At 37.9% G+C, this 16733-nt stretch overlaps 1 protein-coding gene across 1 annotated transcript; it reads right to left on the bottom strand.

The window, feature by feature from the left end:
* Positions 1-2195: 2195 nt before the first annotated feature.
* IFT70B (intraflagellar transport 70B) lies at positions 2196-7929 on the bottom strand. The gene has a single exon (XM_079132965.1). It carries the CDS (start codon positions 7728-7730, stop codon positions 5733-5735), a length of 1998 nt encoding a protein of 665 aa, XP_078989091.1. The 5' UTR covers positions 7731-7929; the 3' UTR covers positions 2196-5732.
* Positions 7930-16733: the final 8804 nt, after the last annotated feature.

The following is a 16733-nucleotide window of genomic DNA, read 5'->3' on the forward strand; positions in this document are numbered from 1 at the left end:
TATTCCGTGCTTTCAGTGTATGTTCAGATTCTCTTTATTGGTTTTCCTCCAGTGTACTGTTCTATAAGCAAATGCCCATGTGTGATTTTTTTTAAGATGTGCTGGGAACAAATAAAATAATATTAAAACAGCTTATTGTTACAGAAATTTTTGTTTACTTAATATTGATTTCATTTAACCTATATTCCTTTTACTTCTACCCACTAATACAGTGTCCTGTCTTCTGTAGTCATAAAGAATTGACCATTTGTTCTGTTGAAGAGCCCTTCGGGTGCACCGAGCACGCAGATCTCGTGGGCTTCCATATGTACTCCAGTCAGCATTTGCTCCTGTCATTTCTTAGACCCTTCACCAACCTAATTCTCTCCACATGTGCCCATTTGTTGTTTTTAAAGTGAGTTGGTAGCCTGAATATAGGTCTTCCAGAGGTGGACCAATGCTTCCCCTAATGTAGTCCCTAATAAATGCATTTTTGGTGGGCACTGCTAATGCACACCAAAATTTATCACAGTTATCTTTTCTGCATGTGACATTTTATTCACATCTCCCTGGAGATAATTTTTCTAAAGCTTCTCCCTTTATTTATCCCCTCTAAAATGTGTCTCTTAGTGGGGTTACTTCCAGATTTTCAAAATTTTAGGATTTTGATTCTTAGACCCAGAATATTTTCTGCCCCATCTACCTTTGTATCATTAGTAAAATTGAGACAAACACTGTATTCTCATGTAAATAGTGGTAGACAATAGGTACTTTATAAGGACTTGTTTGATGCACCATCCTGATCTTCTAGCCATTAAGGAGCATTTAGGTTCCACTTGACATACTGTTGTCCACCTCATTTTTAACATTTTGTCCACAAATAGTCTTTTATGTAACTGAGTCAGTATCTGTTAACTAGGACAAACATTAATATAAACAATCATGTTTACATAATTTAAATATATCAGCTGCCAAAACACTGATAAAGCTTGCTGCCGCCAATTTCCTGTGCTACCCAGTCAGGAAAAAGGCGTGAGGTTTATTTTTGCCTGTGTTTGTCCTCAGAGGCATGTCTCTTCAAAAGACTCATAAGCCCAGGGCCTTCTGTTGGCTGATGGACAAATTCTGAAATCCATCCTTGCATATAGTTCTGCCATGTTCATTGTACTTCATTGTGCTGACCAAAAAAAAGGGGGGGTGGTCTGTCTCATGAAGCTGTAAAACAGGAAATGATGGGGTTCTAAAGGTTAACACAGTGGAATGAATTCTAGACATTTTGGGTATACGTCATTTTTCTCTACAAACTCTACATTACCTTTCCTATTTTGTAAAATGAAAATCTGTGAGCTCCCTTCTAACTCAGTGATTCTAATTGAGCCCTAAAATTGTTACTTATTTAATTTTTAATTCACCCTTCATATGCCAGAACTGGGAAAGAGGTGATTTTGCTTTTACAACAGTACTGTCAAGGAAGTGGAATTATCCCCTTTTTATTGGTGAAAAAAAAACAGTTAAGAAACACTCACTCTTAGTGGTAGAAAGTGGCATTACTGGGTTACGCAGCTGGATGTGACCATACCCTGTACCTTGGTGCTGGCTCCTTCACTGCTGTCTACCCCTGTGCGAGGTAACTATGGATTGTACAGAATTTCTGCCTTTTAAAACAGATTATTAGTCATTATCCTTTACAGAGGGAATGAGTGAGGAAATGCAGTCCCTTCCTATAGAGCGGAAGCTGCTGTCTTTGGGAACACTTATCACAAAAATAGAAAGTCTTTTGAAATCAGACACTGTCTTGCTCTGTAAATGTTTACACAATGTCCTCCATGGATGAGTTTATGGTTTATTATGAAACTCAAGTGCAAGTGCTGCATCTGATGGACTTAATAAATTTGCAGTTTTGATTAATTTTGTGCTCTTTGAGCTGTACTTTAAAATGCAAGATAACCTATTTCTGTAAGTTATACATGTAGAGAGGCTGAAAAGTGAAAGAACTGTTTAAAGAAACATTCTCTTATACTGTGAGTTTAGAATCTAATGTAAGTTTAGAATCTCGTGGTTATACTCAGTGATTATGTAGTTGGACAACTAAGAACCTGGAGTTACTGGCTCATCACAAAAATGTGCTGTTTGGCTTAACACTAGGGAATGGCTTAATAAGTAAAAAATATGGAAAACCAAAGGCTTAATAAGTAAAAAATATGGAAAACCACAGTGTGATTTTAGTCAGAGGGAGGTCAACACTGGATAAGAGGTAATGTATGCCATGCTAATGCTAAGGCAGTGAGCTGCAAATCACACTAATGCCAGGAAGCTACCCAGTGGGGCAGGGAATACCCTCAGAAAAACACAAGTTCTTGAATGTTTTCAGATTTTCCATGGTCATTAAGGAAGAGAAAAAGGAACCTAAAACAAAAAATTCTATTTGAAAATGTTGATGTGATATTCACTTAAAATGAAAATTTTGTCTTTGGTGATGTTATTCTTTTAAAGTGAGGTGGTTTACCACACTGCTTATCTGGAGTTGGACTTCAGCACTGCTCACTCTCTGTGGGAAAAGCCCGGGAGAGGATTTATGGGGCAGCGGGTTCAGAAAGTTACTCTTAAAACTTGGCATCCAAGTCATTTGCCCTTTCTTGCCTCACATTTTATGTCTTAGAACCTTTAACACATAGCTCTCTAAAAACAAATCATTCTAATATTGAGCCAAATCTATCGTGACAAAATACATATGTACACCCCACGTGTATCACATCCCACCCTTTATCACATCCAGAGAGAATGTCATCTACCATCAGTACAACTGACATTACAAATGATTCACCTCCTTCCCTATAAAATCCAACTCCCAGTGGTCTGCTTCTCAAGACTGGGTCACAGTGTGACTGACTTTCACAGATGGTATTAGTGCAAACATCAGCCACAGCTAAGGTCACAGAACGGTCATGAAGAATACAAATCCTTTGACTGGGATACCATGTCGTTGATCAAAGGATCTGTTCTTGGTGGTTCAACACAGAAATATCAAGTTCTTGTTCATGCCTGTAATCCCAGTGACTTGGGATACTGAGGCAGGAGGATTGCAAGTTTGAGGCCAGCCTGGGCAATTTAGCAGGACCCTTTCTCAAAAAATAAGGGCTTGGGATGTAGCTCATTTGTAAAGTACTCCTGGGTTCAATCCTCAGTACCACTAAAAAATGAAAAAAAAAATGTTCATTTCTGAAAAAATGGACATTACTTGTATGCAAACAGGTTCAAATTCTGTATGTGCATGTGTTGAGGTCAAGGGGTTGATTAAGATTATGAAATACTGGTCTACATTTGATCCCTTTAAATAGACTACGCATATTTTATGAAGAAATTGTATGAGGAAAGGCTTTAGAAATATAGGAAAATCTCTCCCCTTTTGTCAGAAGTGCTTCTGACACTGTTAGGTGTGCTCTAGGAGCATAGGAACAAAGCTTTTTGTTAGAACTTAAGTGATGAAGACTTTTGATCAAATAGCAAACTATGGAGTCATTGTAAAGCTACTTGCCTTTTAGTATCAAGAAGCACAGCAGGGTACTTTGAGCATGAATTTAAAAGATGTATATCCTGGGGCTGGGGATGTATTTCAGTTGGTAGAGCACTTTCCTAGCATGCACAAGGCCCTGGGTTTAAAAAAAATCAGATGTATATCCTAAAAATAAAGGACAGTCAGTACCCAAGGAGTTAAGAATGTGCTCATTCCCCCCAAACTCCTCCAGACCAGTGAACTTTTAAAATATGGTTCAGGAAGCTGCTGTCACTACTAACCATATGAATCCAGGTAAGTACTTACTTCACTGGAGAGCCAGGACAAGGAGGGGAACAAATGACCTTTATTCCTTTAGTCAGTGGTAGGAGCAGACAGGATTTCCTGATGCATTACTTTCCAGGAAATCCCACCTGCCCAGCAGCAAGGGGTTAAAAATTGTTCTGAAAAGCTTTTTATGGTCTGCAAAGCTAAATTACACATACATGCAAACCACAAACATAGCACCTGGGTAAATACATTTTGGCTGAATAAAGGCCAGGCTATTTGCAAAAGGGAATCTGGAAAACATTTGAGTGGTTAACATTACTTACTTTATACTTTTCGCTCTTTAGAACAAGTTTGGTTTAGAGGAAATGGGGAAAAAAAAACTATTTTAATGTAGCTGATGAAAATAAGATTTCAGTTCACCTGCTTTCCAAATCAAATCTTAAGGGGCTATGTAGACTGGGGTGCTGTCATGGAGCTGTTGTAGCAACACTTCATACAGAAGATAGTAAACAAAAATGTGATGTGGGATGCACGGAAGAGGTGATTAAACATTGTCCTCCAAATGTGGAATGAAAGCATCACTAAGTGATACAGTTAAAATAATTCGTGCCATAAATTAAATTCACTGGATTTCACACATCAAATTTTCTGATCAAAGAGAACCTGAGTGCCAGGATATCATGCTACCGGGAAATTATGCTGAGCCTACATCTGAGCATGTATGTGACTTAAGTAGTTTCTCCCCAAAGAAAAAAAATTTCATCATGTAGAAATTGATTACATTAAACCATAAAATATTGCTAATTTTGTACATAAAAAATGTCAAAAGCAGCACTTTCATATGATTTAACCTAACTTTTTTTTTCTAAGACAGGTCATGGGATTACATTTATGGAGAAAAGGGTGAGGTGAAAAGAAACAGATAATAAAGTTCTTTAGCATTCAGAAAACAAAACACCTGATAAGAATCAGTGGGGTTCCCAAAGGGAACTCAAAAAAACTATTGGGAGTTAGGCACTGAAACTAACATTATCAATCTATGAAATATGGTTTCAGAATTGATCTTTTCATCATTGATAGGTGTATTAAAAGTTTTTTGGGAGGGGTAAGAGGGCAACATGGGAATAGTGTGGAAGATTCTTCTTGTGCAAAACACTGCAATATAGAAACAACAGAATATCCTAAATTGTAGGCAGAAAGGTAGGAATTAAGAACTGAATTTTCAGGGCTGCTCCTAGTCACTTTGATAAATGAAAATGAATTTCTCACGAAAAAATGTAATATTCTTTTTCACATATTCAATTTATTAACAAATGGAGCAAAACAAAACTATGGAAATCTGTTTCTTTAATGATTTATTGTCTCTGCAACATAGCACCATAATTTAAGTGAATAAGATTTGCCATTGAATCTTGCACATTAAAAAAATTATAACCTAAGGAATTTTTGTTAACTAAAAAAATGTATCTGTATTGGAAAACCAAATATCCTAAAACAGGCCAAAATATCTTAAACTCTATGTAAAAGTATGTATCTTACATTAAAATGAGGGCAAGTATGAGAAGAAAACAAACAATCCTTGAAATTATTAAAAACCTAGAACTCCTACACATTTGCTACTGCTCAGTTCTGGATTTAGTAACTGGTCCTGAGGTAATGTAATACATATATAAGGTCACCTCAAGATATATCAAAGCACAAATGACAAAAAGAAACAGGTATTACAAGTTCTAATAGACACAAAATTCCTTATCAGTTTTCAACTTTTGACAACCCTTTCTGGGGAGTTTTTAAAATATTTCATTCTGTTGAGAATTTAAAAATGAAAGTTTATCTAACATTCTTGTTACAATACTAAAGTGTACAAAGTGCAACATGTAAGTAATATAAATGCCAAAGGCTAAATATAGAAAACAGTGCAAAATGTATGTAACAAAGCTATTCCAACAAAAGTCATTATTCTCTATAACTATATATTCCATCCTATAATCTCATAAATCAAAGCTCTTAACTGTCTGGACTCATATGTGACTGTGTTCTTTCCAATATGCATTCTTTCTTCTTCCAGGGGTTGTTCTATAACAGCAGGTATGTTTCTGCCATAAAGCTCACAGTGTTCTAGAAACTGCACACATTCTTGAATAACATTGTCACGAAGCATAATTGTGTGCTTTGACATGTTTTCTAATAAGGACAGGAAACATCTTTTGGCATAGTACCAGGTATCCGTTCCCAGCTTTTTACTGTAAGGTTCCAAGCTTTTGATAACTCGAGAGATACCAAAGTCATAATTTCCTTTGGCACAATAAAGTGTTCCTATCACCAAATTCACAATGCAGAGATGGTAGATTTTCCTGTCAGGGTCATCATAGGACAGCTGCTCTTCCTCCTTTTCAATCTTCCTCATCAACTCTTCTGCTTCTTCATTTTGACTTGTCATAATATAGGAAACACAGAGGTTTGCTAATACAATAGCACTGACATTCAGGATGTTATCATAATGCTTCTTGACTATGGGTTCATAGAAACCAATGGCTTCTTTGTATTTGTTCTCCTGCATGAAGAGAACATGAGCCACATTCAACTTCCACACATCATGGTCATTACAGAATTCCACAGATTTGCGGAAAATCTTTTCTACCATTGAATAATTTTCAAGATTCCAGTAGATCTTTGCCTGGGCCATCAACACAGGAATATATTTCTCAAGGGTTTCATCATATTCATTCACTGCCTTTTTGACAGCTTCTTCGTCTCTATTGTGTCTTGCTTCCTGTACTTGTATGGTAAGTTTACGAAGCTGCTCAGTCAGCATTCCTGCTAGGCCATCAAGCTTAATGAAAGCTTCTTCAGGAGCCGTCTGGCAAGTGATCATGGCATCCAAGAAGTCATAGAGATAGGGTGTGAGGAACTTATAAGTCAAATGGGCATTTTCTGCCAGGACATCTGCTGCCAGATCAAAATACTCATACTTACAGTAGAGCAGCAAGAGGTTGCCAAAAGTCTCTGGGGGGAAGGGGTTCTGTTGGAGCAAAAATTGTAGCTTCTCAAACCCTTCTGTAGGCTTGGCATCCATGTTCATGAGTGCCTGGTTGTGCAGGGTCACAGGGTCCAACTCTTCCTCTGCTCTAGGAGGCATGTCAGTGAGAGCTTCCTGGGCTGCCTCATAGTTTCTCAGCTGGTATTCTATGGCTGCCTTGAGGTTGAAGGCTTCCACCAGAGCAGTCTGGTGGAGGACTAAAGTGTTGCCAACACTTCGAACATCAATGCCTTCAGTGGTCATTCCTACACCAAGTTCTGGGTGCTGACGGATGCCACGCTCAATAATGTCGGCGATGTGCTTCAGAGCTGGGGCATAGTGTCTGCTACTATAATAGGCCAGTGCCAGATTGTAGGAAAGGTCAGGCTGATAGCCCGAAGCCTGCAGGGCTGCAAAGAACTTAGAGCAGGCAGCTTCATAGTGTCCCTCCTTGTACAGCAAACAACCCAAGTTGACCTGACCGTCTGGCTCATTCTCACTTCCACTCTCTTCTCCCCCTTCCCCACTGAGCAGCTGCTCCACCAGGCTCCTGGCCCCTGGCAGGTCACCCTCACTGTACTTGATAGCGGCTTGCAGGCGCAGGACGCGGCTATGATAGGCGGGGTTGTCCAGGAGAAGGAAGGCGACCCGGGTGGCCTCTGGATAAAGGCAGGCCTTGTACAGGGCTTGGGCCTGGTACAGGCGGTACTGCTCGAGTTCCGGGTGCAGCTGGCTCAGCTGCTCATAGCACTCTGCGGCCAGCGCGAACTCCTGCAGGCGGTAGTAGCAGTAGGCCAGCAGCGACAGGCCTGCGCGGCTCCTGGGGCTCCGCTGCAGCTCTGCGCCCAGCAGCTGCACCGCCTCGGCGTAACGGGAGTCGCGGATGAGCCGGTAGACGACGGCGGTGAACTCCCCGTCGGGGATCTGGGCGCTGCTCAGCCCCGCCATAACGGCCGGGATTGCGGTGTTTGCTGGTTTCTAGGCAACCAGCCCGCCGGAAACGGAAGTCTGTGTGAGGTTTACGGCATATGGAACCGGTTAGTAATAAAAATGAAGTACTGATATGACTGATATGAGTCTCTCAATTTCTGCTTTTGCCCTGGATGATTCAGGACTGAGTAGTAGCAGGAGCCTGGCAAGCAAGAGGGAATTTCTCCAGCCCTTTAGGGGCGGAAACTCCAGGTCCCAGCATGCATCGTTTCAATCGCGCGGCTTCTCGGGGCGTTGCCGCGCTGCATGCTGGGAGGCGTAGTTTCTGCTTCTGGGACATAGGTCTTTGGAGGGAGTTGTCATCCCATTTCCTGCTTGCTTAACATAAAGGTTGCTTACTGTTTCTATTATGCTTCCTCGGTCTTTTTGGTGGAGTACGGTTTAGGGTCCAAGGTTCTTTACAATGTTCAATATTCACCCTGTGGTGCAAAAAAAATAGTGTCATTTTGCTTCGTTTTTTTAATTCGAAACTGGATGAGAAAAGAAGGTGATCTCCTCGTAATAGCCCTGGAATCAGAGTAGTTCTTTTTATGTTTCCCTGAGGGCACATTTTCTAAGAACAGTGCAATGAGCAGGAGTCCTTATTTTGGTCCTTTCCAGAGGTTGGCCAGAGGAAAAGTACTGTACCTCTTAACTGGTAGTCCAAGCATTTCTCACGTCCTGTTTTTTGTAAATGACACACATTACTGATTGAATTTGGTCTTCTAACCTGGCCCTAACCACTGCTGTGGTTCTAACTTTCACTGCCAGGTAGAATCCATTGGCAAAAAGCATAACCACGTCTTTTTGAAGGGGAAAAAAAAAAAAAAAAAAAAAAAAAATGAATACTAATAATTTGTTCCTTCCCTACACATTGTTCCTTTTCTCTCTTAACTAAATTAGCTGCCTGTGATGTGTGGATTTGTGAGATACAGATAACTCAGCCTCTGTTTTTCAAGTTCACAAAGATGTTTCTGGATATTATTGAGCCAATTAAAAAGTGAATTTTTTTCAGCTGGGCACGGTGTCCTGTAATGCTAGCGATTTAGGACCCTGAGGCAGGAGAATCAAAAATTTCAGGAATATCGGCAACTTAGGTGATTCTGTTTCAAAAATTTTTTTTCAAATGGCATCAAGGTGGGGGGTAAGGTGTGGGATTGATTGGGAATGTAGCTCAGTGGTTGAGCACCCCCCCCCCCCATTCAGTCTACAGTACCAGTAGGGGGAAAGGGGAAGGTTTTGTTTTTGTTTTTGTTTTCAGTTAAAATTCAATTGCTCACCTACAGTCCCAAATTCTTAGTTTGAAATCTTAAAGTGGGGACTTAATTATCCTATAATAATACATTGAATCACTAATAAAAAGCATACCCATGGATATGATAGACCTAGAAATGGTAGGATTCATGGGAGCATAAATACAATTTTTCAGTCAGGTATTGGAGAAGTTCACAGAAGAGCAAAATACAAAACTGGTTTATCCCAGTGAGATAGTTGTAAATTGTGTTGTTTTCAAGATATAGTATCATACATATGAAGCACTTCTGCAGGTGACCTGGGGCAAGGTGTGGTTTTCCAAGATAGAAGAATCATATTGGCCTTCCTGCCACCTAAGGTAAATAGTTCAAGTCAAAGTGTCTTCGATACAGGTATGTTATCTGCCTCCTCAATGTATTGGTGCTCATAAATCTTTTCTGTATATAAATTTTGGAGTCGACACCAACCATATTGCATGAAATTCTATCACTTACATGCTAATCATACTATTACATACGAATTTCATACTATTTCATGAAATTCTACTACTTACATATAATCTTAATAACTACTCTGAATTCTGCTTATGACAATTGGAGAGCCTGTGAATCAGAAAGGTTGAGTAACCTGCCCAGGATCACATAAATAGATAGGAAGTGGCTGAACCCTGCTGTCTAAAAGCTAAGTTCAGAAGGAAAAAGTAACTGATAAACTATCCATGCATCATGTATGGGCCCATCTTTGAGGAAATATTAGTAATTTGCTTTTTACTTTTTTTATTTTTCCATTAAAACAACCAGTCTTTGTGCCGCAGAAATTTGACCTGAATTGTGTTTTTAAGCAGGTGTTAGGAAGTAATTAGTATGCAGTGGTGTAGGTCCTGGTCACCTGTTACAGCTAGAAAGAAACTTCATTGAGCATCTAAATAGTATAAAGTGACTGATTTCACACATTTAGGCATTCTCCCTTACGGAGAAGTTTGCCACAACTGTATGCTTCTGGACAGGATCAGACAAGAAACTGCTACTACATGCATACCACAAAGGGCCATCAATATCCATCTAAGGAGAATTGAGTATAGCTCTGGACCACCACACAAGATCACCAAAAAAGAAGCTGAGAGAGCCACTACAACTCTATGCAAAGGCTTCTTCCAACACTATCTCCAGCTGTAGCTCTTTCCAGTCTTCAACCCAGGAATGTATGTAGTTTGAGAGACACTAGCTAGTGTCACTCAATAATAAGGGAGTTAGGAGTCCTCTCCTTTATGCCTGCCTGATCAACACTTACCCCTAGGAAACAATTAATATTCAAAAGGCTCAATATTTTTAAATCCTTATATATTCAGCTGCTACTTCAGGTAAATTTCTGTTAAATCAAGGAAAGATGGCAGAACATGAAAATGGGAAATTGACTTTTATATCTTTAGCTTTACTTTGTTTTACAGAGTTGTATTTGCATCATGAAAGCATTTACCTTCAAATGACTTCTTGAAAATGTATGAAAATAAAAGGATGATCTTCTGTCCTGCAGATTTCTTTGATCACTACGGAAATCAGTTGGGGTTCTCTTCTAGCTGTGAGCCTGGCAGCTGAAATGGGCAGGAGAGAGGCCATTCTGTGTCTTCCTCCTTAGTTCATGTGATGCTGCTCCAGAGGCCTGGCTTGTAAAAAGCAGGACATTCGGTTTAGACAGATGGAGGGTAGGGTCATTTTCAAAATGAAAATGAGTGTACCAATCACACTGTGAAATTGGCATGACCATCACTGCTGCTGTGATAGACTGACTTTTATTTAGTCTCTGATAGGCATTTGGAGAATAAATTAGTTTTTTAGGGGAGGAGGAGGAAAGAAGGCCCTTTAATTAACAATAGAAATTCTGGAAAGCAATAAACTAGGTAGAAAATTATAAATAATCACAAAGCATCATTTTGTTTGCAATAGAATCTGAAAAGCTGGAGCATATATTAAAAAAGTAAGTCTATAATACCATTCTCAGCCAGGAAGTCATTTGTGTTGGCAATAAAATGATTTAGTGCCTTATTGAAAGGAATTGGGCTTTCAGGAAATGGCTTAGGACTCAAAGTACATTTTGCTGAATAAGCGAAGGCAAATTTACCATGTAGAATTCCTTTGAGGCGTAGTGTGCAGGAGTGAAAAGTGTGATGTTTGGTTCTGAACTTATTTATGTTTCTGCCTGCCAAAATGTGACATGACTAAATCCCATGTACTCTAATTGGCAGTCTCTTTTAAAACTAGTTGCAAGTAGTTATTTCTTTTTGTTTTGTAAAGATAACCACTTATTGTGTTGGTTAACATTTCTTGTTGATGAATATTTAAACCATAGCTGTGGTCAAACATTTTTCTTGATAAAAGAAAATCTTGTAAAACCATTTTCTTGGTTTGTGTGTGTGTGTGTGTGTCCCATTCATTTATGACCATTTTCTTCAGGATGGCCACTTTGGGAGGCTCAGTTTCTTTACTTTCTCTGGAGTCCAGATTGACTCTTTGTCCCTATGCAAACATTAATGATTATAGGATTGACCCTCCTGCTATAATTCCTCTTATTTCACACTCCCCAGAACCCAAAACAGGGACAAAAAGAATAAATTAAGCTGGGCACAGTGGTGCATGCCTATAATCCTAGCAACTCAGGAGACTAAGGCAAGAGGATTCCAAGTTCAAGGTCATCCTGGGCTACTTAGTGAAACCCTAAGCAACTTAGATCCTGTCTCAAAATTAAAAAATAAAAAGGTTTGGAATGTATCTCGGTGGTAAAGCACCCTTGGGCTCAAACCCCAGTACCCAAAACAAAACAAAACAAGAATAAATTAATGCCAAATTTATAATGTAGTTGACTGACATTTAGGAGCATCTGTTCAGTCTTAAGACTTTTTGAAAGGATTCTATACCGAATCCACACTTGGAAAGATTTATACTCAAATGATGGGAAGTTTAACCTCATTATGAGATTAAATTTTTTCTTGGGTAGCTCCGCCTCTATTCCTTCTTGAATATACCTTGCTAATAATCAAACCATTTCTATTTCTGTGTCTATGGTGTTTTGTCCAAATTAACTTTACACAATAATATGGTCTAGAAAAAGGAATTAGCAAAGGAGATACAACTGTGGGTACTACCATTGAAAAATTCATTCCCCAGAGTTGGAGCGTACTGTGGGATGCACGGATGGGGGCTGTTACCCAAATTACTTCATTTGAGCATCTTTCACTGCTTTCATTTTCAAAAGGCAAAAAATATTGAAGAATCACTTCTTTCCCCTAAAACTGGTACCATTCATAGCCGGATATATCTATATGCCTGTTTTTATTTCTCCATTATAATCATGAAAATAATAAATTGATGGACAATGTCTCTGTAACCCAGGGTCAAAAGATAAGATTCCTAAAAGAAAATGTTATCTGCCTCTGAACACATTTTCTGGCTTGAAAAACTTGCAAACAGTTTTTCCATGGTATGAGAGTGTCATCCGTGATGCCTTTGATGACCAATCATCCACTTATCTCAAATGATACAAATTTGCATTTGGCTATTGCCTAAGATGATACAAGTCTTCTCTATTTTCTCTTTAACCCCTGATCAATGACCATATGAACAACTGGCTTATTAGATTATGTTTTAAATTTTCTTGTTAAGATTAATACAATGTATACAATTAACTCTCTTCAGATCACACCAGCTTAAAGAATGACTAAGAACTGGATAACAATCGCATGGTATTTGAGCAGTAACCTAGGTGCTATACTGACTGGTTTTTGAAACTTTTTCTGTGAAAACCTCAAGTGCTGTGGAACAGATTCTTAGGGTCATTGCTGGTAGACTGAGAGACGAAACTAGAAAGCAAGCTTGTTATTCAAGCTTCCTGCTCCCTCACTCTCACATTCAACATTCAAGTTCTGATCATTATGCCTCTGAAATATCTTCCTATATACCTCTCTTTAATCTCTATCATCACTTCTTTCCAGTATCTACTACCACTGTTCTGGTAGCTATCCATCTCTTCCTAGATACTGCAACTAACCTTCTAATTGGATCTTTCCAAAGATTTTGAGGTTCTTTATTTCCTTTCTTTGTTCACGACTTTGCTTTGGGGACATCATTAAGCCTTTAAATGCACTTAACCATTTCTTTCAAAATTGTGAGATTTTTATGCAAGATAGAGCTCCTGCTGTCTTCTCTTCCTATGCCAGAGTTTCTGTGTCAGGTGGGTAGAATATTGTTGCTCACCCCTATGACTCTCACTGCCTCAACGAATGGGAATGGCTTGGGAATGACACTTGTAATGGTTTGAGAAGGAATTGTTTTTGTATATGGTATTAGAAATTGAGGGCAATGCAGAGAGCTTATAGTGATTTAGTGACTTCCTTTTCCTGAAGTATTTAATAACATTGTTTTGCTTTTTATATATATCAAGTACTTTCCTTACCTCTGGATTTCTAAGTATTATAAGCATTTTTGAAACCTTTTTTTCCCCTTTTTTTGGCCTAAGCAAATGGAACCCTGTATACCTGGTCTTCTACTTATAAAGAACCTATAAAAACAATAAACAAAAGAATTTAACAAGACATGAAAATGTTCTCAGATAACATCATACATTTGTAAGAGGCTAGTTTACTATAAAGCCATCTGATGTTGAATTCCTTTTCTGACATTACCAACAGAGTTCTTAACCTTTGATAATCACAATTTTCTTATTGGTAAGACAGGGACAAAAATATTTTCATTAGGGGAGTTCAAGATTGCACAAGAATTAGCCCACAGTAAATGCCAATAGCACTTTAGTTCTTACTATTTGTTTTTTTTTTTTTCTTTTTCTTTTCTTTCTTTCTTTCTTTTTTTTTTTTTCCAACACCAGGGATTGAACCTGAGGTCTTATACATGCCAGGCAAGCATTCTGCATTCTACCACCAAGCTATATATCCACAGTCCTTTGACTTTTATTATTACTTTTATTATAAATGGGGTTATTGAGGTTTTAAAAAATCTCACTGGATAGTTTTAAGCTTAAACAACTATAGGCCAAAATTATTGAGTAAAACATCTTCCATCCAAGGTGAAATGTTCTCCTGCTACTTCAGATGTTATGTTCCTAAGAGTGCCTGATAAAGTTCAAAATGTGGAAGGGCAATTATCTGGCATAAATTGATGTCTTTCCTAAACCTACTTCTCAAAGAAATGGAAGTTCTACGTTAAATAGTTTATTTTGCTAATTCAGCAAGTTTGTGAGTGCCTCCTCCACTGAAGTCATTGTGCATTGTTTCCAAAGAAACTTCAAGAAATTTATATCCAGAGAGCATACTACAAGTACATAAAAAATCACAACCCAGATAATATGTGCAGTGCCTTAAGAGTGATACAAAATGTCACAGAAATTCAGTTACAGTAAAAACAACCCCTCATCTGGCTAGAGTAGTGATTTGCAACCATATCAGATAACTCATCCCTTTTATAAAAAATATTTTCCAAGATCCTTTTACTACATATTTGGAAATAAAACTTATAAGTAATATATAATATCCCATACACATAATTTATTTTCCTTTCTCTTCTTCTGTTTTAAAAGCCTCAAGTGCACAAACTAATCACAATTCTTAGTCATTGACACACTACCTTTATTGGTTCACATATGGGCCTCTCCTAATCTTTTGTTTGTTTAGTTAGGTAGTCTTAATGGAATAATCACCAGTAAAGCAATTATCCAACATAAGATGTAGGACCTTTACCGTAACCTACTCTGGATATTTTCCCCCAGCCTTGTCCTGAGTAACCATCACCTTGAATTCCATGTTTTCATTGTCTTTGCTTCCTTTTTTAAAAGATAGCTTCCTTGTATCTGTATGTTTTCATTTGTTTTGCTGTGCTGAGGATCAAACTCAGGGCCTTGTGCATGCTAGGCAAGCACTTTGCCACTGAGCCACACCCCCAGCCCTTTCTTTAAATTTTTAATTTAATTTAACTTTTTGAAATAAGAGACAGGGTCTCTCTGTGTTGTCTGAACTAGTCTTGAACTTGAGATCCTTTTGCTTCAGTCTAAGTGACTGAGACTATAGAAGCTATACTGTGCACAGCTATGTGTATTTCTTGAACATATTTTCATTTTAGCTTTATGGAAAGGGTTCATATAACATGTACACTTTTCACTTAATGTTATTCATCCATGTTGTTGCATATGTCATTGTGGTTCACTGGTTTCAACTGTTGTTTCATATTTTATCTTATGGATATGCCAAGTTTTACCCATTTTAAAGGGCATTGGAGTTCTAAGTTTTTGCTGTGTTGTGAAAGTTTTTTTATGGACATTTTAATATTTACTTCTTGGTGTACACATCCAAGAGGTTTTCTTGTATATATTGCTAAAGTGGGGTTGTTGTATCATTACGGTATTTGAATGTTTAATGTTAGCATATAAAGTCAAACCACTTTCCACAACAGTTGCCCTAACTTAAATTCCCACCAGTAGTGGATAAGATTCTGTAGATCTGAGTCCTTTCCAACACCTACAGTTGTCAGAATTTATGCTTATTAGCCACATATTCTTCCTTTTTGTGAAAAATCTGTTTTTATCTTTTGCTCATTTTTTGGGGGGGTTGTTAGAATTTTTCTTATTGATTTGCAGGAGTTCTTTATATACTTTATGCCAATCCTATATCAGTTATGTGAATTGTAAGCATCTTCTGCCAGTTTGTAACTTTTCATTTTCTTTAAGGTAAAATATTTAATTTTAACATAGTCAAATTAATTAATTTTTCAGTCAATGCTTTTTATGTCTTATTTTTAAAATCCTACTTTACTCTAAATTGTATTAATTTTACAGTTTTTTCTGCATTTAAATTTTTAATCCCTCTGGAATTTATTTTTGTTCACAATGAGGTAAAGATTAATTTTATTTTTTCCTAAATTAATAACCACTTTTTGTAGCTCCATTTACTGAATTGTCTTTAGTATATGTCATTTTGACATATCATATCTGTCATGCACAGAGTTCCCTATGGCACAGGTCTATTTCTGGACTTTATATTCTATCATTCAACTTCATCAAGTTCTGGATCAACACCATATTGTCCTGATTTCCATAGCTCCATTATAAATCCTAATATCTGATTGGGCAAATACCCACCCTGTACGTTCCTTTTTCAAAAGTATAGTAAAGTGTTATAGCTATTTTTGTTTCTTTATTTTTCATTACATTCTTAATTTTAAAAAATCAACACAGTCCCTATTGTAATACAAAGACTAAATACCTGCGCATGCCTGTAATCCCAGCAACTCAGGAGTCTGAGGCAGGAGGAGCCTAAGTACAAGGCCAGCCTGGGCAGCTTAGTGAGAAACTCTCAAAAATCACAAAGGGCTGGAATGTAGCTCAATGGTAAAGCATCCCTGGGTTCAATCCCCAGTACTGCAAAAGATGAAATAAATAAAGTTTAAAAAGGACTAAATTAAAGGAAAGTGATTTATAGTCAAATAGTAGATTCGATAGATAGGTAAGATAAATATCATATATATTTTTTTCTGGTGTTATTCGTCAAGGTCATGACAACAACATAAAAACGTCATGAATATTTAAAATGACCCCCAGGAGTAGAGCAGTCCCTATCGAGAACTGACAAGGGACGCTGTGGGAAAGGGAGAATATTAGTGGAGCTTTAAAAGACATGTAGGGTTCAAGCTGGCAGATCTGAGAGAGCATTTCAGAGAATTTTTTAAAAGC

This window comes from Sciurus vulgaris, assembly GCF_902686455.1.
Source record: "Sciurus vulgaris genome assembly, chromosome: 3".
NCBI lineage: Eukaryota > Metazoa > Chordata > Mammalia > Rodentia > Sciuridae > Sciurus > Sciurus vulgaris.